Source organism: Pangasianodon hypophthalmus, chromosome 16, assembly GCF_027358585.1.
Source record: "Pangasianodon hypophthalmus isolate fPanHyp1 chromosome 16, fPanHyp1.pri, whole genome shotgun sequence".
Classification (NCBI taxonomy): domain Eukaryota; kingdom Metazoa; phylum Chordata; class Actinopteri; order Siluriformes; family Pangasiidae; genus Pangasianodon; species Pangasianodon hypophthalmus.
The window spans coordinates 1296603-1320073 of NC_069725.1; the positions used below are offsets into that span (position 1 = coordinate 1296603).

At 38.4% G+C, this 23471-nt stretch overlaps 1 protein-coding gene across 1 annotated transcript; it reads left to right on the plus strand.

The window, feature by feature from the left end:
• The first annotated feature begins 1813 nt into the window (after positions 1–1813).
• On the plus strand, positions 1814–21748 carry LOC113545548 (EMILIN-3). The gene is made up of 6 exons (XM_026944944.3): positions 1814–1954; positions 2051–2443; positions 16601–16723; positions 18335–18630; positions 18717–19237; positions 19760–21748. Exons 2-6 carry the CDS (start codon positions 2283–2285, stop codon positions 21041–21043), a joined length of 2385 nt encoding a protein of 794 aa, XP_026800745.3. The 5' UTR covers positions 1814–1954; positions 2051–2282; the 3' UTR covers positions 21044–21748.
• Positions 21749–23471: the final 1723 nt, after the last annotated feature.

A 23471-nucleotide genomic window follows, 5' to 3' on the forward strand; every position in this document is an offset into this window, starting at 1 on the left:
GTTTTTCACTAGATTTCAGTCTCCTGAGTGATGAAGGTTGATGTGTAAACGCAGCTTTAGTGGAAAATGTGGCTTTTAATGACTTCTTATTTGGCTTTAGAGGTTTGGTGTGGAATGAAGTGGTGGAGAAACCCGAAAGCGAAACGTGTTTCACCACCTGAGTGAGATTTATAGACGTGGGATTACGGAAAGAGAGAGCTGGAGGGTAGAAGTGTAGAAAAAAAAAGAGGGCGGGAATAAAAAAAAAAGAGGAAATCTGGGGCTGATTGCAAAGGCTTGGAGGTCTGAAGTGGAAATGCATGAATGAATAATCAAGTGTGATGAAAATGTGTCATTTTACACCATTAGATAATAAATAATAAATGACTACAAATGCTCCAGGAACATTTCTACTCTATCTTTATTAAAAATGCCAAAAATCTAGCTGGCTATATAACTGCTAGTCAACGAGCTTGCAAAGGCGGTGTTACCGTTTTCTCAGTAATTTATTCGAGAAGGCAAACTTAGCTAAGTTAGAATGCAGGTTCTGATGCTTAAAGTATCCACCATGTTGTGCAGCTGCAAATCTCAGGTTTATTATATTAATGCGCTCGTTCTAATACGTTATCGTTTCTATAGTAACAGCTCATTCACAGGGACGAGTACAGCGGACGCTCCACTAATCATACACAGATTAAACACGTGTGTAATCGCTGACGTGGTGAAGTTTTCTGTAAGGAGAAACGTGTTTATGTAACATGTATGGAAGGAGTCTCCAGTGTCAGAGGTGAAGCTGTAACTTGAACTTTTCCGACATCTTCAGGACGGAGGAGTTTACGCTTCTTTGCGGTTTCTCGGTAACGTGCATAACAAGCTGCGTTTTTTTTGTGTTATGAACTTGAAGAGAGAGAAAAAATCGATTGAATGACTTACAGAAACAGAATACAGACTTACAGAATCTAAAACTTGATTAAGATGAATTAATATTTTAAGCTTTTTATAAGGGGAATTGTTTCAGCATGAATGCTAACGTTTTTAATTGTTTCGTAGTGCTGTTATTTGTGTCCAGATGTTGTTTGTGTCAACTATTGCGTGACTTCTTGGCCAGGTTTCACTTGAATTGTAGGTGTATATTTTGACAGTTTATCATTTTTTTTTTCGGAAGAAAGGACAACCTCATTGCAAAGGCAGTGGCCAGTGAACCACGGATGCTCAAACATTTCTCATCATTATTACATCACTCCATCATCAAAAGTTTGAACTATGACTCCCGTATTCGGCTCCAAAGATGCCGATATCGTTCCGACGTCTTCTAGCTGCTTTCCCTCCGTCTTTCCTCTTCAAACGCTCACACCTCCCCCTGCTGGTCACCTTTTTTTAGCTTTTAATTTTTTCGTATTTCGCACTTTACTATGAAGACTGGAAACGGAAAATGAGAAAAAGCTGAGAATTCAGGATTCGGATGTTTGTTTTATGTAAAACAATCTGTATTTTGTTTTGTGGAAATAAAATGGAAAATAGCTTTTCTTTTTGTTTTTTCTTGTTTATTTCAAAACAGATAGAACGAGCGATGCACGGATTGAAATGGAGCGAGCCTTTCAGCAACTTTTGAGCTGTTTTGCTGCTTCACATCATTGATCTTTAACTGCTTTAACTGCTTGACTAAAGAGAGAGGGACTGAAAGAGGGAAAGACAGAGGGAGAGAGAGAGAGAGAGAGAGAGAGAGAGAGAGAGACACATACACACACACACACACATCCTGACTGTCTCGTGTTGGCTTACACTGAGGGAGGGTTATGCAAATCCAGCAGCCGGCCCCTATTGGGGGAGTAACAAGCAAACTGCTGCTGTTAGTCCAAGCTCACACACACTCTTACACACACTCTTACACACTCACACACACTCACACACAGCTGACTGAGACATAAAGAGAGAGAAAGCAACTGCTGAACCCATCACAACACTTCTATCTCCTGTACGTACCTGCTGTTCCTTTCCTCCTTCTCTTCTTTCTTGCTCTACCTTTCCGGAGCAGATCTCTTCTTCTCACGTTCTAACTCTTTTATTAAAGGACTCTCAGAGGTTCTCGGATGCAGAAAGGATGGTTCTAGAGCAGCAGATGTTTCACCGGGATCTGTACTCCTCCTGTGTCTGAAGGAGTGCGTGCTTCACTGGAGGATTTAATAAGTAACATAAACTCCTCATGACTACAGCACAGCTGATTCTCGCACCGCAGAACCGCAGAACCACAGAACCACAGAACCACAGAACCCTCCATCCTTCACTCACTTCTCATCTGAAATATGAAGTGTGCACTTTGCTGCCTCGCTCTGCTGCCTCTTTTACTGGGACTCAGTTTGGTGGATGCCAAAGGAACGTTCTATGGAAACCCCTACAGATATAATCTGTACAAGGCTGGAGCCGGTCCACATTTTAATCCGGGCAAACCCATGACTCGGCACAAGTAAGTACCCAAAATCTGTAGACGCTTCTAAAGAAATAAAAAAAATTGTTCACTTTTGATTTTAGTTCTAGTATAAATCTTTGGTGTCTGATGTTCGCTTCTTGTGCTAAAAAATATAAAGCTAAAAGGGTTCCTCAAGAGTTCTTTTGATAGTTTTTTGGATGGTTCTGCTCACAACCATCTCTGACAGCAAAGCACTCTAATATAGGTAGTACTGGACATAGGACCTTTAAGAGTTCCCCAGAGGTGAAACTGTAGAAAAGTATAGAAGTGCCTTTTTTCCAAGAGCGTCAAACAGTTAACCATCCAAATAACCCTTGAGGAAACATTTTTCTTAGAATGCAGAGCACTTAACAAACCATTTAAGCTTTCAAAGAAACCTTGAGGAACCAAGGTAGAACTGTTAATCATCCAAAAAATTTTAAGGAACTCTTTTCTCAAATAATGTTGAACTGTTAACCATCCAAAAAACCTTTAATGAACCATACGTGTAGAGCAGTTGAACATTTTTCTCATAAGAATGTAAAACTGTGAGGAACTTTCTTTTCTGCTAGTGTAGAATGGTCCACCATCCAAAAACTCTTAAGGAGCCATTTTAAAGAGTGTAAAGCTAAAGTTATAGCTACCAAAGAACCTTGTGGAGCTCTTTTTTGTTTTTAGTGTGTAACAGTTAATCATTTTTCTTCTAAGAGTGTATGATCTTGAGTAACCCTTTTTTTTTCTAAGAGTGTAGAACTTTTAACCATCCAAAGAACCTCCACTACCCACAATTTGTAAGTGTATAAAAGTTAACCACCTAAAGAACCATTGAGGAACCCATGTGAGCCTGGTGTGCTTATTCTAAAACCCCTTTATGTGTTAATGATTAAACATGTGATGGTTGTGAAGGTGTGATAGATCATTACACTATGCAAAACCAATTAAATCTGTAGAACTGGTTATAATTTTAGAGACTTCAACAGGATTTAACAGGAACTCTTTTTTTTTTAGCACAGTTGAGACATTTTTCTCCTTTATTTGTTTCCTGGCTTCTCTTTTCCTGTCCTTTTGACACGGCTGGTTCCCAGAAAGTTCTCCATCATGCAGAGGTCATGAGTTTCCCACTCCTGATTCATTTCTGACAGGTCCATCAGGTTTATAACGTCACTCTCAGTCTGTGTAGTTCCACTACTTTGTTTGCTTTCTGCTCTTTTGCATGGTTTGTTTGAGGAGCTCCATTATTCCACACAGTTCTCCAGTTTTCCTGCTGTTTGGGTTCTCACCTCACAGCAAGCCACCCTGTGGACAGATTCATCGGCACGCCGCCAATTTGGAATGTCCCTCTCTCTGTCTCATTAATTTTCTTCATATCGAACAGTTAACCATCCAAAGAACCCTTAAGGAACATCTTCCTCTAAGAGTAAAGTACACACAAAACCAAAGATTTTGATTTTGGTTCTAGTCTAAATTTTTGGTGTCTGATGTTCGCTTCTTCAATGTTGTACTAAAAAATATAAAGCTAAAATGGTTCCTCAAGGGTTGTTTTGATAGTTTTTGGAGGGTTCTGTTCACAACCATCACTGAACATCTTCCTCTAAGAGTAAAGTACACGTGAAACCAAAGATCTCTTAAGAAAAACCTTTTTCTTGGAATATAAAAGAGTGAAGTACGCCAAAGAACCCTCATGGACTTCCCTTTCAAAAAGAACCCTTGAGAAACATTTCTTTCCTTAAAAGTGTAGGACAGTTAACCATAAGGAACCTTAAGGAACCTTTTTAAGAGTGTTAGACCATAAGAGTGTAGACCATAGTACCACTGATGAACCATTTTTGTTAAGAATAAGTGTAGATTGTTAATCCATCAAGAATTCTTGAAGAACCCTTGTTTTCTAAGAGTATAGACCAGTTAACCATGCACAGGACACTTTGGGAACTCTTTTCTTCTAATAGTGTAGAAAAGCTAACCATCCAAAAAAAAAAAAAAACCCTTAAGGAACTAATTCTCCTAAAAATGTGGACCAGAAACATCCAAATATCCCTTTATAAACCCTTTACTGGAGTGTAGAAGCATGAACCATCTAAAAGAACCCTTAAGGACCCCTTTGTGTAAGAGTTTAATACAGAAAACCTTTAAAATTAAAGCAGAACAGTTATTCATTTAAAAAAAAAAACCTGTAAGGAACCTTTTTTGTAAAAGTGTTAAACAATTAACCATCAAAACAACTCGTAAGGAACCCTTTTCTTTTTCATTTCCCTTGAGAAACACTTTTTTTAGAGTGTAGAACCCAAAAGAACCCTTGAGGAACCCTTTTCCATATTCCATACTATACAGTGCGTATTAGTAATATGAAAGTGCACACTTACAAAAAGGATTTATTTGGAACCCTCTCTGAAAGGGAAACACTGTTCAAGGGTTCCAGATGGAACCTAATAGTCTTAAAGGCAGTTGTTTTTCCCGCGCATTAAAGAGACGTGATCTGTTTTACTCTCAAAGTCTAAATCAGGCATACACGTCCCACTGTTCCTCTCCCTGCTTTAGTGTAGACACTTTTAGCAGCACTCCCTCACAGCGTTCTTGCCAAAGCCTCATTATATCAGGTTCTGTTGATATTAGGCACTAGTGGTTTATCACTAAGAAGCGGCGTGCTGCCTGCCAGCCCTTCTTACTGTAAGTCTTCATCCCACACGTCTCAGATGTCAAAATAAATCTGCCAGATCGGCTGCTTCGCTTTCTTGGCCATGAACGAAGCCTAGCTGTACTCATGAGTGCTTTGTAGCTTTAATAATAGACTTAGTTCAGATGGATCACAACTAGGGGTGAAATGGAATGACACTATCTGTATCTGGATTTGGATTTTGAACTGTGTGGATTTTCTCAAATTAAATATGAACACTACCATTTAAGGCTCAACGATTAATCGATTTTGAATCGAAATCGCGGTTCATACACTGTATTAGGTGCGATTTGAGGTGCGAGTCACCTGATCAGTTTGCAACCCCTTAAATAACAAAACACTAAAGTAGACTGGCAACGTAAACTCTAGCTTGACTCCACAAACGTGATAAGTAGCCTAGGTGAGCTACGAGAGGACGAGTTGCTGCTGTCACGTGAAGGAAGCGAGAGCTAGTTAGCAACAAAGATGGCGGAGGCTAGCAGTAGTGAGCCTGATCTGACGAGTGAATGCGAAGACGACCTTACAGCCAAACGAAATTGCACATCAAAAGTCGGGAAATATTTTGGAAACTTCTCGTCGTAACACCACAAACTTATATCAACATCTCAGATGGTACCACAAATCGCAGCATGATGAATGTTTAGCTAGTTGGGATAGAAGAAAAAAAATTGCACGTTCAATTGAAATTGTAACACTGGCAAAAAATATCGCAGTTGGATCAGTAAGCACTTTCAGTAAGAACTTTATCCTGGTCAGGGTCGCAGTGGATCCGGAGTCTATCTTGGGAACACTGGGGGTGAGGCGGGAATACACCCTGGATGGAATGCTAATCCATCTACAAGTGTGTTTTAAGGAGGAGAACCCAGAGGAAACCCACATGGAGAACATGCACAGAACCAGGAGCTGTGAGGATCCCCAGTGTACCACCTTTACGCTTAGACGCTCCTGTTTCCCAAAATATAAACAAACTATTATCCTAATTTAAAGCACCATGACCCTGACCAGGCAGCTACTAAGGATGCATGAGTGATTGATGTAAATTCATCGTACAGCGTTGGATCTCAGTCCTGATACACATCTCTAGTCTCAACCAGATTCGCTCTGAACCTGAAATAGTGCTTCTCATATAGACCCTGATTCTCCTATTCTCCTATTCTAACCTGAAATAGCGCTTCTCCTATTCAAATCTGTATTTGTTTAGATCACATCTGTTTATTCCGAATAATGCGTTGATTCCGTTACACTCCTAATCCCAATAGTCTGGTGTGTTTATTCTAACAGCCCAGATGGGATGATGAAGCGCGTCTTCTCTTCTCTTTTTCATGAATTTCTTGAATGTTCTCTTTGAGCAATACATCTGGAAACATAATGAAATAATAATAAACATATAAAGATCTTACGGTAGCTATGATCATGCGTTGATCTCCAGCTGTTGGTGAAGTCTGGACAATGTTGATCGTTTTTTATGCTCATCTTTGACAGATGTCTGTTTAAATGCATGCTGAACTTATATTCATAAGATATACATATTGCAGTTAAGATGGAAACTTACAAAAACGGTCCATTTTACAAACCCAAACCCCCTCAGAGAACCGAATTTAAGAGTGTAGAACCATTAACCACCTAAAGAACCATTGATGACCCATTTCTTTTCTGAGTATAGAACATTTAATCACCCAAAAAACCTTTGAGGAACCAATGATTTGTAGAGAACAAGAGTAAGAGAACCATATAAAAGAGTTACCTATTTAAAGGACCCTTGGAGAACCTTCCAAACCATCCAAAGACTTCTGAAGAAGAGTGTAGGACATTTATTCATTCATTTTTACATCTGTAACCAGTTTATCCTGGTCAGGGTCCAGGTAGAACCACATCAGAGAGTTCCAGGTAGAACCTTTTCAGAAACATACATTTATTGAAAGAAAAAAGGCTCCTTCTAGCAACCGAAAGGGTTCTTCGGTTTGTCTGTCTGGGGAAAACACTTAAAGATTCTGCATAGAACCCTACAACGGAGATGTTTCCAAGCAGAACTGCTTCTAAAAGTTAAGAACCCTAAATCATACCAAAGAACCCTTTCAGAAAAATGTTATTAAAAAAGATTTATGGAAAGAATAGAAGGTTTTATAGTAAATAGAACCCATTTAGGTAAGCCTAAACCCATACGGAGAACCTGAGAAATGCTGGTAATGATGGAGAAACCACTGGTTCTTCTGCGGTGGATCTATAAGATCTATATAGCTACACAAGTAAAACTTATAAAGTAAAAATTAGCATAATTAATTATATTAATAAGCCCCAAATATGCAAATAGTTTATGTGATTGTAAGTCGTTGGTTTGATGTGAAGAACTTTGTTCAGAACTTTCTTCAAAAATTGGCACAGGAGAAATTAAAAGTCCAAATATGACAGATTACAGAAACTCATTCCAGAGTCAGCACTCATCAGCCAGCTCCCAGAGGAAGAACCGTTACTTCCACCACATAGCATTAGCGCTAACGAGCCTCTGGTGGCCGTGACAGCTGTGAGAACGACAAGCTAAGTGTTGTAGCCATGAAACATCATGAGAATCGCCTCTAATGTGATTTAGCCTGGTCTAGACTTCAGCTCTGCTTGATTGACATGAAAAAACAGCTCTTATTGTGTTAATCGTGATTTGAAATTGTGCAGACGGTCTCAGCAGACCCATCAGAGCATCTTTCATCTCTGCTAATTAGCAGTATGTGCCTGAAGGGGGCATGGGGAAAAAAATGACGGGTTTTTCCTCACTAAAGTCGATTAAGAGGCACAAAGGGTTAGTGTGTGTGAGGAGAGAGGATGTTGAACGGCCGTGCCAGTGCTTCTTGGGTGAGTTAAACCTCTTAGTAGGGTTTTAGACACTTCCTGTGCACTGTTGAACAGGATCTGGTGATTAGCATGTGGCTACGCTCAGTCACGCCACCTTATAACCCAAAACACTGAGGAAAGTTAGCATAAACTCTCAGATCTTTCTTGGATGTAAAGCTTTATCGATCAAGTTCTCAGTATGTAACAGAGTTCTTTATTTCTGTGGCAGAACTTTTATTTAGGTCTGTTTATACTAATTGATGTCGTGTGCTGCTAGCAATGATGTCCTCACGCTGAGTTTAATGTTTAAGGTGTTAAGCGTAATGCCAAAAGGGCAAATATGAAGCTTTTAATGGTTTTAACAACAGATGATTGGTGAGGAAATGAGCGAGAGTGAAGCAGATGCACTCCTGAGAGCTCCTGAGCCTCCATTCGCTGGTTTCCTTTTACTGTTTGGGGAAAAGCTAGAAACAGGGAAATTCACTTCTATAGTCTTCTTGTACACAAAATCATGATAATGATTAAAATGTTTAATGTAAAATTCAAACTAACACACGTCTGGGTGTACAAACTTTTCCAAAAATATCTTCTGGGATGTTTTTTTCTTAAAAGATTAGTGATTATTTGGTTATCTGCTCCACCTGATGCAGCTCGTCAAGAGCCACAAGACTTAAACATTTACAGAAATCAGAGGGAAAAGCTTCACATACTGAGCTCCTTCATCTGTCGGTTTCATTCTTGCAAATTTTTAATATTTTGCCATTTTGGGCTTGGCCCATTTTTTTTGCCCAAGATTGTAAAAGTCCCAAAATGTTTTCTTTAGATATTTTAAATCTCAAAACTCTAACACAATGAAATCTAACACTAACCCCTCGCTTTAATTATTTTTTTCCCTCCAAAACTACACCTCGAACGATTCCTTGGACCTTATAGCTATTCGATCTTATAGCGTGTGCAGTCTGTTGTTTCTCAGTTCCTCACTCACAACTTTAGTTTCTACCTGTAATTAGCTCCCATTTGCTGTTTGACGCAAATCTGTCATATACGACCTCTCTGTAAATGTGTATCAAGACGTTACGAAGAAGTTGTAGAACTTGTAGTTCAAAACCGAGCTCGATTTCCTCGAATACTTAAATACATTTTTTTAAAAAGTGGTGTTTATAGTGGGCTGTAAGATGTACACTTTGGCTACCTCACATATGAAAAAAAAAAAATGGCGGAGAGGCCACGCCCAGAAGAAACAAGCTACAGACAAATAGTAGCTTTCTCTCACATTTCCTGTGTGTAAATTTCCACATTTCCTGTGTGTAATGCGCCTGAAATAGCATCTCGCTCTCTACCTCAATCTCTATATTTATACTTCCACTGATTGTCCTCTCCAATTCTGATCTAATGACCTGGTCAAGATCCGAGCCATGGATCTGGTTGATGAAAGAACAGTCACGCTTGTGTTTGAGAGGGAAAAAATAGAAAAGAGACATATCTTTGGAAACAATAACATCTCTCTGTTGCTCTGTAAGTCCCATTAGAGGCTTATACTCTTTACAGGCTTTATAGCGTTTATCCCGTGCTGACCGGGTTGGCATTCAACAATCGTCCACCATTTAGACCGAGACTCTATTAAAAACAAGTCCTGGTTTAGATAAGAGACTAAAACTGGCTGTGGTTTAATTTACTGTGGCCTTCATCACATCTCAATCAAGATGTAAACATCAGCACTGGATGTTCTCTGATAACGAATTCAGTAAAGAAACGACGCGACTTTCAGGGGAAGAAAGGGAAGAAAAGGAGGGAAAGGCATCCTGACTGAAAAACTGAAAGGAATTTTTCATCTCTCCCGGGATATTCAGCAGGGTATTGGTGACCGAAAGCTGATCCTGAAAATATTTACAGTGGGAACAGTTTTTCTCCAGGCTTGAAGTGAAGCCAGGGGAAGGTTGGATGTTCATGAGCGGAGTATGAGGTGAAGTTTTATGTCGAAGAAAGTTTCCACACCCTTCTGACAAGCTTTAAGATCTCAAGCTTCACCTCATTACACAGAAACGGTGCAAAGTTTCTCCTCAACTGATTCCACCTGACATTTTCTTGCACTTTTCACAGCTGTAAAGCATCAGCATCACCATCAGCATCACCATCACCCACCCGAAACACACAAACCCACGCTCTCGACGCTCGCCGATAACCTAGGGACGTGTTTCCTTCGTTTTTCTTGCTGTGTGGTCTTACTGGGCCTGAAAAAGAAAAAAAAAAGGGACAAATATCTTAATCATGACTTCTCACATGGGTGAGACGGGACAGATTCTCAGATCGAGAGAATTTCATCTGGAGGCTTTAATGTAGAGTTGAATTTTTTAAATTAAAAAAAAATTTTGGTGCCATCCCAGACCAGCATCATCCAACCAATCAGGACACAGCAGGGTGCGTTACTTTCCGACTAAATGTTGTGCAAACTTCAAAAAGTTCACCGAGGGAAGGTGATGGAGTGAGAGTGTGTTTACATTGTGCTCATTTGCTTTTTTTTTTTTTTTTTTTTTTTTGTAGCGAGAACAACTTGGTCTGTTCTTGTTCCAGTCATTTTATCTTCATTTCTTCTTCAGTAACAGAAATTATAAAAATAAAACATGAATGGTTCTTTGATTGTTGTTTTAAATCCAGGCAGGAGAAACAACAACAACAACAACAACAACAACAAGTTTTCATTTTTGTCATCACACTGCAAAAAATTATATCTTAGCACATGAAAATATCTTGAAAATAGTTACCTATATCTGGTATTTCCTATTATACAATTATACCAAACCAAATATAAGATTTTTTAAGATATTTCCAGACATATTTTCTAATATTTTCTAATTTCAAGCTTAAATGGTCTTATTCTACTGGCAGATATTTTTTGCTTCCTTGCTGAAATAAACACCTGAGGTACCTAAAACTATCTAAACTTATCTTTCACACTTGAAAATTAGTAAAAAATATCCAGAAATAGGCTTAATTTTATATAGATTTTATTTATCTCAAATTATTTTTACTTGCTGCAAATTGTATTTTGCAGTGATATGCTTCTTTTCCTTCTTTGTAAAACAAAAGAAATTGTAAATGAACTAAAACTATAAAAGAAGATCTGTGATTGTCGCTAATAGGGCCGTAAATGATTAGCTCATAGCTAGCTGAAACATTTGGAACCTTATTCTGAAATGATTATAGACAAGAAAATGCAAGAAGAGCGTTTAGCTTCGCAAAAATATCGGAGATTACGTATGTCTCTGCAAACGTGCATCACGTTTATTTTCAGGGAAATAAATAAATCTCTGCTTGAGGAAAAGCTTCTGTCTTTATCACAGTCATGTGACTTAATCTCTGATATTTTCTCGGCATGTCTATAAAAATCATTTCCAAATCTGTACCTAAAGCTATGATTTACGACTTAATCAGCGACATTTTTTTGTTTACGTTTTAATTTTTTTTAATTACAAATAATCAAAATAAACATAGCACTTTAAAATTTTCACTTTAAAATGACATTTTTTCATTTCTTTGTGCCTTGGAAATAACACTCATATAACCATTAATGATTTATTCTGTAATTTCTGCAACTGACACGAAAATAACACAACATTAAAAAAAAAAAAAAAAATTATTTTAGTTTTTTTTATCATGGGGATCAACCTATGTATAAAAATGAAAAGGTAACAAGCACACTCTGACATTCCAGCTTATTTTTAGTATATAAATTTACATATATAAATTTACAAATTTACCTTACATTTGAATTACTTTCATTTAAAACCTAAACTGATGTAAATAATAATAAATAATAAAATCAAATAAAATAATAAAAAGTAGAATAGGTCAAGGGCAAAAGAATAATAGCAGTAAAAAATAAAATAAGTAAGTAAGTAAATAAATAAGTAAATAAATAATAATAATAAAAATAACAGAAGTAAAAATCTATAATAATAGTAATAAAAATAAAAAAATAATAAAAATCCTTAATAATAGTAATAAAAATCTGTGTGTAAATGTGTACATGTTTATGCAATTATATATTAACATAAATATTAGTTGCTTTTTTTTTTAAACATAATTGATTATTCCTCTTAAGCTCTAAGTGAGAAAGGTAAATCAATGTACAGACCCATATATATACATATATATATATATATATATATATATATATATATAGAGAGAGAGAGAGAGAGAGAGAAAATGCCACATTATGAAATTTCACAGTCTCTGGTTAAGACGTGTGACTCTCGTTTCATATCAATTCATAAAAGATTTGATAAAAATTGGGCCAGTGTGTGCAGAAATACATTTTGGATGATTAAAATTTTCTTAAATTGCAGCAAATGTTGAAATTTTCAGCTGCCGTGTCGTCTTCCTTTACTGTCACGCTTTATTTTTTAAAAAGCACTAACAGCACTAGGTGTAACGATATTATCAGTACATCAGGCGCTAACGCTAATGTCTAATCTGTGCACTAATGGCTGAGTCACATCCGGGTTATTCAAGATCGTTCGTTAATATAAATTTTTAGCCCAAAATGAATCTAAAATGATGAAAAACAAGAGGTTTTTTTTTTGTAATATTTATTCTTTTAAAATGAAAAACGTTATTTGTTTCATTTTTCATAAATTTAAAAATGAATAACCGCAAATTTCTGACTCTGAAGGAAACATCAGTTCTTCCTCAGTGGCTGCTTTGGTTTTTCAGAACTTAAGCTGATTTCTGCCAGAGATTATGGGCCAGAATCCGGTTTTATAGCAGCTCTGGACAAACCGTCTGAACTTTGATGCTCACCTGCCTGGTTTGAATATCACTGGCACGTCCAACACCGCTGGCAGACCTGATAAAATATGAACTCTTTGTGTATATGTGTGTGTGCGTGTGTGTGTGTGTGTGCGTGTGTGTGTTTTGTGACAACAGTCTCCACCAGCAACTGGATCCCTCACACTCAGTCTGAAGGTCATCCATTTTCTCCAGATGTGCACCAGACCCTGTTCATATTCAGCTGTCACTCTGTTTCACTGGCTCGGCAGATTTCACACATCACTGTGGAAAGATTGTTTATGTCTTGATGAAACAAACCTCTTTGGGTCTGTCACAGCGTTCCTCCTATCGTTAGGAGATCACAAACACGATTCCAGATGCGGATATCCGTGTCCGTGTGTCTCATGGTGCCTGTTGTATGGGATAATCTCGATATATAAGGAATAAAGCACTGTGTGTTGTGCTGTTCGAGTAAAATAATCACTCCCAGGATGGTGTGATGAAGTGGAGTCACTCTTACCATACCAAAGTTGATTATTTTCCTATAACAACACATCCTGGAAGTGTTTTTTTTCCTCTTACACCACAGCAATTTGTTAAATACAATAATTTATTATTAAAGAGCGACTTTCTATCCGTAAAGTACTTTCTATCGGTTTATATGTAGTTAGATTTAATGCTAACGAGTTAGTTAGTTCCTGTTATCACGTACGTTATAGCAGCTGTAAACAGTCTTTCCCTCACCAGCCTCTCTTTTTTCTCTCTAAAAAAACCCAGCTTGTCGTGATACCGAGAAACTGCAAAAGCATAAACTCTTCTGTCCTGAAGATGTCAGAAAACTTAATAAAAAAAGAACAAAGTAAAGCGCTCACACTGGAGACTCCTTCCATAAATGTTAAATAAACATTTTTCTCCTTACAGAAAGCTTTTAAAACTCGTTTATGTGGCGCGTCTGCTGTACACGTCCCTGTGAACGAGCTGTTAGAACAAGCTCACTGAATATAAACCAGATTCGAGAACGCAACAGAGCTGTGATAAATAAATTTAATACACGCTTGTTGTTTGTGTTTGTTTAAATCCCACCCATGTGCTAAGACTCTGACATGATGTACTGTGCTGGAGCTGCCTCTTCATGCAGAATAAAAGATGTTCTGTTGCAGCGTGGCACGCGTCCATGACCGCTTAGCAAACAGCCGGCTTTAAGTTTCACCCCGAAATCTTGTCAGACGCCGACCCGGGACTCAGAAGCAGAACAGCTGCTTTTGGATCCCCCTCATTCTGGCAGGAACACACACTCACAGATTGTTTGTCCTTCCTGGTTGATGGTGGTGTGCATTTCCATGTTGTAAATATTGTGAAAATGGATTTAAAATGATCTCATTGCGCTACTTCTTTACAAGAGCCTGTTCAAAATCAAGCTCGCAGAGCTGTGGAACAAAAACCAGGTAGAAGATCCTGTTTTGTTTTCATTCCACAGTTGCAGTCTGGCGTTACGCATCTCGCCTGGCTTTTAAGATAACGTATGGTTTTTATTAAGGCGAAAAAACTTGAAAAGTTTAAGATCAAAGGAATAAACGCAGAGATTCAGCAACAGATCCAGGACGTATACAGTTCTGTGCAAAAGTCTTAGGCACGTGTAAAGAAATGCTGTAGAGCAAAGATGCCTTCAAAAATAATCAAATTAAATGTTTCTACATTTAAAAAATCCTATAAAGAGCAGTAAACGGTAATAAATGAAACAAAGTCAGTATTTAATGTGACGATCCTTCACTTTAAATAAATAAAGCAGTATCTGAGGTGCAGTGTGTGCAGTTTTATAAGGAAATGAGCTGGAAGTGTTACTGAGCATCTTGCAGAAGCAGCCACAGTTCTTCTGGAGACTTTGACTGTCGACTCGCTTCTTATTTCTGCAGCGAAACCCAGCAGCCTTCATTATGTTTTTATCTGAAAAGTGTCTCTTATGGAATCTGCTGCTTTCTTTACTGACATACAAACATTTTTCTGTAACGTTTCATTTTGTGCTGGAAAACTAATGTTTGGAATCTAAAATGTTTTTGTACTGAATCAATAATGTAGAAGTCAGAAAATAAACATCTATAACAAAGTTTGTACTAAAAAAAATAGGGTGGCTAAAACTTTTGCACAGTATGGTATTTATTCATTAACTAAACTGTATCTTATTTATGGAATATTTGCCAGTTCTCATATCTATACTGTAAATTGGTGTTTTCCTGTTGCACTCCAAAAAGCAGGAAGTCCATTAGATCCATTAAACCGCCATCCGAGACCACCACACAACACTCCTGTGGGACGCCACTGAATTCCAAACCATTAAAAAAAAAACATCTAACGCTTCTAAAATCAATCATAGATCACCTGTTAAACCATTAGGACCCATTAGGACATTTATCTTGTAGTCATTACAGACCATTACGAAACCACCAGGAACCAGAAGAAAGCCATGACGATTAAGATGATTTTTTTTTGCTTTAATTGTAGATTTACAATCGTGTGTGTTTCATGAACATGAGGGTCTGTTTGGCTTGAAATTAATAATGAAAAATGATCGATTTACTGGGTATAAAATTAATGATTCTCTATCAGTAATTTGTTTCAGTCCATGTGAAACACCAAAACTTTTTTCCACATTTAATCTTCGGCTAAACTTGCACTGAGTCTGTGTTAACGCACATTACAAAACTGTCTTTTTCCTCACAGCCGCTCTCTTTCTTTCATCTTATAATGACAGCGTGATAAATTTTCATCACTGCACTGTATAAAAAGTGAAAATATCGTGAATATAGGCAAATGTTTCTTAATATGAGATTCATAATAATCTTCGCTTCAAACTTAAACTTGTCTTATTTTCTCTCATTTTACTTCCTTCTAGAAACCAATGCTTAAAAATGAGAAAGATTATCTGCCGAGACCATTTGAAGTTTGAAATCATCTAGAAATTTCTAGAAATAGGATTAATAATCATATATTAGGTTTATTGTAATCGTATAATAAGAAATACTAGATAAATTTGACTATATTCAACTTGTTTATACTTGCTAAGATGTCATTTTTTGCACTGTAATGTGTGTGTTCTTTAAACATTTGATTAATATCTGTGAAACTGAATATTTTTAGATTAGATTATTATACTGTGAATATTTCAGAGCCGTAACACCCCTGCTCACCCACGTAACCATCTAAAATCCAACCACTTTACTATAACCCAGTCTTCACACTTTAGCTTCTTTATAATGCTTTTGGGCCATTGTTTAAGTGTGTGAATAAAATTGGCCGGTTGTGTGGGAAAATCCTGGCTGAAACTGCAACAGACTCAAATTTGAATGAATCCCAACACAAATTTGGTTGCACCAAAAACCCTGTGGTGATGAGTGCTAACCATTTCAGCTTTCATGCTTCCTTTATGAAACTTGAAAAAAGGCAACGTTGCATCATTTTCCAGTCTTGTTCTCCGGTTCTGGCTGGATGCCGGTCTTGTGTAGAACAGCTGTGGAGCTGCCCAAATCCTCAAAAGGCTCCAAACTGTTATTTCACCACCATCTGAGCGCTGATTATTGGTTCCTAATCTCCGAGGCCAACTAACATTTAACAGTTGCTATAGCTGCGTCTTGGAGTTTGAACCTGATTAATCTGTTACTGGAAAATAGGCGAAAAAAACGGGGAGACATGTGGCAGGCCTGGATGGGCTGAAATGATCGTTGAAATGGTCAGTGTTTTGTGTGTGTGTGGGTGTAAGACAGATGTGTGGCTTGATTCCTCTAATTAACAATAACCATGACATATTCCCTTTCCCTTTCAATGTTATGCTTTAAAGGAAGTTGCAATGATTCCAGGAAAGAGATGGTGTAAATGGCCAAGAAATTTAAAAATAAAATGATTTTTCTCTCTTTCAGAAACCATTGTGCCTACATTGTCCAGAAGAACATCACCTGTACCATTCAGGATGGAATGGCCACCTACGTCAAGGCGGATTACACCACCAAGTGCATCTGGGGACAGAAGTGTCCTGTCGTGATGTAAGAACTTGGTGTATTCACAGTATTGCATTTTAAATGGTATTATGATAAATATTATAAGCTTCAGTGATAGAGCCACTAATAGGACCCTGTGTACTACTGCCCTCTAGTGGTGGAATTTAAAACTCAACAACAAAAGCCTCAAGTTTTAGTCTTGGACTCTATGTTGCTTAACAAATACAAGATTTACTAATTCTGATAAATCCAAGCAGGCTAATTTGAAAACCTGATTAGTTTGTCCAGATTGAGTTTAGATAACTTAGTAATCCATGTATGATAAAAAAAAGGTTTTGTTTTGCTGTTTTGTTGAAGTTTAGCCCACAGTGGTGCTGTGGTTTCTTCAGAATAAATCTTAAAGAGAACTTCAAACTTCATTTGACCCGCCTTGGTGTTTCATCAATCTCAATCAGGTCTTCTAATTTTCCAAATAAATTTATCATGGATTGACAAACGACGATTTCCTTGTTTCTACCAACATACCTCTAGTATATATCTTTTATATGTTAATGTGAACCTAGTGTAGCTTTAATTTGATCTAAGGTACAGAATTGGACCTTAAGAACCACATTTGTACCTTTTAAATAGCTTCCAATACATTAAAGATACACTTTGTTCCTGTTCCAGCTAAGAGATACAGACTAAAGGTACGAAAGATGTACCATTGAAGGTACCACAAAAAAGGACAGTTTAGTACTCTATTTTTCTGAGTCTACAAAATCCTGCAATTGTAAATCTATCAGTATTCTGATACTGACATGAGATCATTGTTGTTATTCTGAAAGAAGATGGCTGATGCTAATGCCAATGCTAGGTATTATTTAGAAACCACACTGATGCTCTGCAGTGAAACATGAAGGGTGAATGAATTATGCAGTCTCCTTTGGTTCTACAGTATCACTGCACCATTGCTATATTTTTCTCTTATGTATTGACAGCCTTTACATAGCTACAGGATCATAGCAGCATCCACTTTGCCAAATAACACAATGTTTGATGACGTATAGGAAAGGACATTACTCATCATGTGAAATGTTTTAAATATCCGGTAACAACATTCACGGTTTTTGATGAATCTTACTGTTTGGAAGCTGATCACAAAAAAAGCATGCTAGCCATTCTTACCTATGTAATGCTAGCACAAAATTTCTTGCAATGCCTGCTCTAGAAACCACCAGAATTGACTACTATAAGAGTTCATAAATGCGGAAAGATACAATGCATGGCGAGATTTTAAAAGTCTACTACTCCAAATGTAATCAGGTGCCAATGTGTAACATTCGAAACTTTGGAGAAGTTTGAGGTTATAATAAAACAAATCCAAATTCCACAGTCCAAATGCTAGGCAAAAAACATAACGAGAGTAAAATGCTGTCCAAAGTGCAAATCCAAGAGTTTAAACTATATAGGGAGGCATGTATCAAGGTAGATGTGAGAATAAAGGCTTAGAACTCACTCGCAAAGGCTAAGGCAAGACTTTGCCATGTACTGTATATGTGTGTTTTCCTTATACTGCCCAGATAGGATGTGGTTTGAACAGTGTTCAGTACTCAGGGCAGTGCTGGTGAGAAAGAGTCATAACCTGAGCTGATGTTAGACTGTGTATGTTCACAGGTATCGGACATTCTTCAAACCTACCTACAAGGTTGGCCACAAGACAGTGACAGAGCTGGAATGGCGTTGCTGCCCAGGCTACTCTGGAGAAAACTGCTTTGATGGCCCTACACCTGGCCCAGACTCCATCATGCCACCATTTAAGGGATCCGTTCAAGGACCCAGACCTGGGATGAAGGGTTTCCCATGGGGTCACAAGAAGATACCAACCCCTGGGTCAGGGCTGGAGATAGAAAAGCCTCTTTTCCCTGGGGGTCATCGTGATAACGTACCAACCGGAAATGTGCCTTCGGGAGGTAACCATATAAGTTACAGTAAATCAGAGCAAGCTGTTTCCCAAACAGTGGTTGAGTTGAAGCTTATTCATGACCTCTTGCTTTAGGTCCAAGAACGGGTGTCTCTGGCGAGCGTCTAGACCGTATGGAGGAGGATCTAAGGAGGCTTTCACAGGGTTTGGAGACTCTGAATGGTCTGATCTCTGGCCTGGAGGAGCGTCTCCGTGTCTCGCTCCGTGAGGACACCACCAAGATGGTGAGCACCCTGCTAGGTGGGGCCCCACGCCAGCCAGACTCTACAGTGGGCTTTGCTGTCATCCCTGAGGGTTTGCCGGACACCACAGAGGGCAGGGAGAGCTTCCCAGTCCTTGGTGAGCTGGTGGGAAGGGTCACAGAAGTAAAGGATGAGCTAAGGGCCAAGAGTCACATGCTAGATGAGATCCATGGCATGGTAATGGGCCATGATGGGCAACTGAAGAGGCTAATGGAGGTGCCACCTGGGGGCATCCAGAAGTTAATGGAGAATCTCCTGGACGAAAGGCTGGCTGGCGTCAGGGCACAGATCCTGGATGGATTTGAAAGAAGGCTGAGTGGCCTGGAAAACCACTGCAATGAAAAGATCGGACAGGTGAGTCATAATGGTGGAGGTTGCATTTTTGGGTCTTGGACAGTTTGTTGACCTTGTGAGCTGTCTTGTGATCACCTAGTCTATGCCGGGAACAATGGGCACAAGCCAGGAATACAACCCAGCTAGATGGTACACCAGGTCATCGCAACTACATGCTTATCACCACTTAATGGTTTGAAAAGCCTTAAAATGTCTATCATCTTGTCAGGAGACAAACTTGTAGTATGACTGGGAATAGTTATGTAAAATAACAACCATATTTTTTGGTCTTACATGAAACATGGGTGTTGTCAAAAGAAGCGTTATCCCCAGGATTGCCATGGCTTTTATGCCTAATTGGGCTAGTTTTGGAACAAGGTTTTGGGTGGAAAAAACAAGTCCATGGGTGGTATTTTTTGGTGCTCTAGTTAAAAAAAAGTCAGTGGAGATAGTTGTTTTGATGTTGCTTTTAGAAGATCCCAAGACCCCAACTCAGTCATCATATTTGCAGCTGGGTAACCTTTTGCTGCTTTCTGTCCTCAGGTTCAGAAGAATTGCCATAAAGAATACCTGAATGGTCAGGAGCAGCTCCAGCAGTCCCTAGATGGCCGTGAGACAGGCCTGAGGAAGGAGCTGGGTGATCTTCAGGCTCAGATCCAGGGTCTGACAGTGACCCCGGGCTGCTGTGGTCAGATTAATGATCTCTCCCAGCGAACCCTGCTTCTGGAAGAGTCCGTTAAGGGCCTGACAGAGTCTCAGAGGCAACTCCAGACGGAACTTAATGAGCAGACAATCCACATAGAGACGATGTTGGATACTCGCTTACTAGATGTCGAGGGCCGTCTGAACACCACAGAGCAGAGCAAGGCAGAATTAGATGTCTTGGGTGGAGGAATGGGATCCCTGGATGGATTTAAGACCCTTCTGGAGGACAAACTGAAAAGCCTGGAGGAGCGTGTTTTTGTGGCTGTGGAGGAACTGAGTAACGCCACATCTCCAGCGCTATTGGAAGGCCAGGTGGTGCCAGCATTAGGGACGGAGATTGAGAATATCCGTAGACGTATGGAAGCTGGTTTGGATGGTGTCCAGAAGCAATTAACAGATCTTGAGCTTCTTTGCACTTCAGCTTGCTCTCCAGCACCCAGTCCCGATGCAGCACTTATCCAAACGGAGATGGAAGACTGCAAAGAGATGGAGAAGAAGATTTCAGAGCGTCTAGACACACACACATATATGTTGGACCGTCTAAATAGTACTTTGCAAGGACTTCTGATTCAAATCGCTCAAGAGGACCAGGAGGGTTCAATACAGGGTGAGATCACACTCCTCAAGATTAACGTCAACTCCGTAAACCGCACCCTAAAGGGCTTGAGAGATTCCGTGCACCTATTCACCCATGAGATGAGTCACGTTAACTCGACATGGCAGGAACGCCAGCAGCGATTGGCCACTCAAGTGCATGGCATCGCTGAGCTTGTGGGCCAGCAGGGGGCGCTGCTTGGGGCCGGAGAGCGCAGATTGGTGCAGCTGAAGGGTGAACTGCAGGGATTGAGGCGGAGGCTGTCAGGGGAACTGCAGGGCTGTCGGGGCACAGCGCTGGACGCTCATCGCGAGGTCGTGGGAGTTGAAAGCCGTATAGCCCAGGTTGAAGGCCAGTGTAGCAGCCTAGGAGAGCTCGCTGATCAGTTGGAGAGGATTCGCGCAGAACTCGAGAGCCATTCAGACAGCTATCTGGCGCAGGTCAATGGCACCCTTGCTAGCCACACACAGCAGCTTGCACAGCTCAAAAATGGACTCCAGGAATGCGTAAATAAGACGGACCAGTAGCCACCTGGATACAGAGACGCTTCAAGACCTGATTGTACAAATTGAGATGTTTCTCCTTCTGGTTTTATCAATGGGGCATTGTTTTCTTATTTCTTGCTTCATCATCTAGACTTTTCTCTTTGTTTTTGTCTTGATATGTTATATTGTTTCTAACCAGTGTGTTAACTTATATAAAGAAAAAACATGACTATGATGTTATATATTGTACAGTTTAGCCCAGCAATTCCCCATCCCTGAACCCCTAATTTGCACAGTTTTCCCTGCTGTAGCACATAATTCAACTGATCTGCTAATCAAGAGTAAGTGCTTCATAAGCTGAAGATGAAAAAAAAAATTGAACTCTTGAATTTTGGGGTTTTTAAATTAGGAAAATGTCTGATTTATAAGCTGCTCCACTCTCATCTCATCTCACGTTTCATTCATTAATGTTTTTTAAAATTACTGTGTGTCAACATTATGGTGCTAAACATAAAGTGTGAAATTATGTATTGTATGTGAAATATATGCTTCATTATTACTTTGATTTTTTTTTCTATGAGATTATAATTTTTCATGATTAAAACTTTGTGTTGAGAAAAAAACGAGAACTAGGTGTGGTTGCAGCATGGCTTGGCTAATCACATATGAAAGCTGGACTGTTTTTCCAATATTAACCACTAGAAGGCAGCAATAACGCTAATAAAGAGATACACTTTAGGACTCAAAGTTTAGTTTTCCTTTTTTTTGTGTGTCTCCTTTGGAAGCCCATTTCTGGGAGGTAGTTTTCTTTATTTCTGGCAGCAGCAGTATGACTTTTTTTTTATGTCAGACTTTTAAGATAATATGTCAGAATTTTGAGATAGGTTCAAATTTTGACATAATAAGTATGAGTTAAGAGATAAGTCAAAACTGAGATAAGTCAAAATGGCAATAAGTCAGAATTTTGAGACAAATAGTCAGAATTTTCACATGTCATAATTAAAATAATAAGTCAGATCTGAGATAATAAGTCAGACTTTTGAGATATGTTAGAATTTTTAGATATTAGGTCAGATTTTGAGATAATCAGTCATAATTCTGAAACACTTCTGCTGCCAGAAATAAAGGAAAAATATGAGATTTTTTCTTTCTACCTCACAGAAATGGGTCTCTATAGTCTCCATATTTCCATATTTTTTGTATCACATGCTTACGAATATTTTAGAATTCCATATATGACTATTCAGATATGATTTTACAGTATAATGACTTACTATACTGTAACTTTACTTAAGTCAGGTTTTGAAGTAGCTGTACTTGGGTTTTTCTTTCATCTCCTAATTTTACACATTACATTTAAAAAAGAAAATCCCAACATCAAACATTTCACTACATTTTCAAACACTATTTTTCTGTCAAATTATATTTGTTAAGTCATAAGGTGAGTTTTTTTTTTTAGCATCAAACAGCTTCAGATCGAAATTTGTAACAAATCTAAAGTTTTACAGATGTGACAGTGAGCATGAGAGCTAATATTTATCACTGTAATCTATCTGCTGCTATGTACACTTTGCAATTATTAACAGCTATCTGTTAGCATAGCGGAGTTATTAGCATGCTAGTTAACTTTTGAAAGATGGGAATAAACCTGTTTTTTTGTTAGTTTTAGCTAAGGTTCTCCCACTTTTTTGGTTCGTTGTTGAAAGAGACAAATTTACCATCAGGAACTAAAATCAGTATGTGATTTAAAATCTATTTTTCTTTATTCTTTAAATAAATTGAAGAGTTTATACTTTTCTACATTAACTAGAGTGAAGAATTTGAAGATGTACTTTCATTTTTTTTTTTTTTTTTTTTTTTAACCAGAGGATTTATTTAGACGAGTAATTTCACTTGAGTAAGGAATTCAGCAGTCGCATGACAGTTTACATTCTGGTTCAAGAAAATGAAAATGACTTGTGTAGATTCCTGTCTCAGTGTCACGGTCTGTTTCTTTCAGAGTAGAAAAGTATCTGTGCTCATTAGAGCTGATATCACAAGCAGCTAAAACTAAAATCCAAACATTTATTCAGTCTCTTGGATATTTACAATTCCTCAAAACAAATCCAGCAGCTGATGAACTGCTCTTTCACCCTCATGGTCAAAATCAAGCATATAACAGGAGCACTTTAGAAAAAAACCCAAAACAAACTAAACTAAACTTTACTAAACTAGGGTTTAAAGTAGAACCACTTTCCAAAGCAGAGAAGCCTTTACACAAAGAACTCTCAAGGATTGTGTTGAAGAAAATAATCTATCAATCAATTTATTTCAACCTTTATGTACTGTATCAGGTTTTCAGTGGCTCATGCACTTTGTTAGTATTTGGTGTCGTTGTCTTTTAATTGCTTATTTTAACTGGAATCAAACTCTTGTTGTAGCCTTCCACAAGATTCTCACAATAAAGTGCTGAACTTCTGCTCGTTCCTCC

Excerpts from the sequence above, each read along its gene's own strand:
- LOC113545548 (XM_026944944.3), top strand. The coding sequence starts at position 2,283 with ATGAAGTGTGCACTTTGCTGCCTCGCTCTGCTGCCTCTTTTACTGGGA. Across the intron at positions 2,444-16,600 it reads AAACCCATGACTCGGCACAA|AAACCATTGTGCCTACATTG; the intron begins GTAAGTACCCAA and ends TCTCTCTTTCAG. Across the intron at positions 16,724-18,334 it reads CAGAAGTGTCCTGTCGTGAT|GTATCGGACATTCTTCAAAC; the intron begins GTAAGAACTTGG and ends GTATGTTCACAG.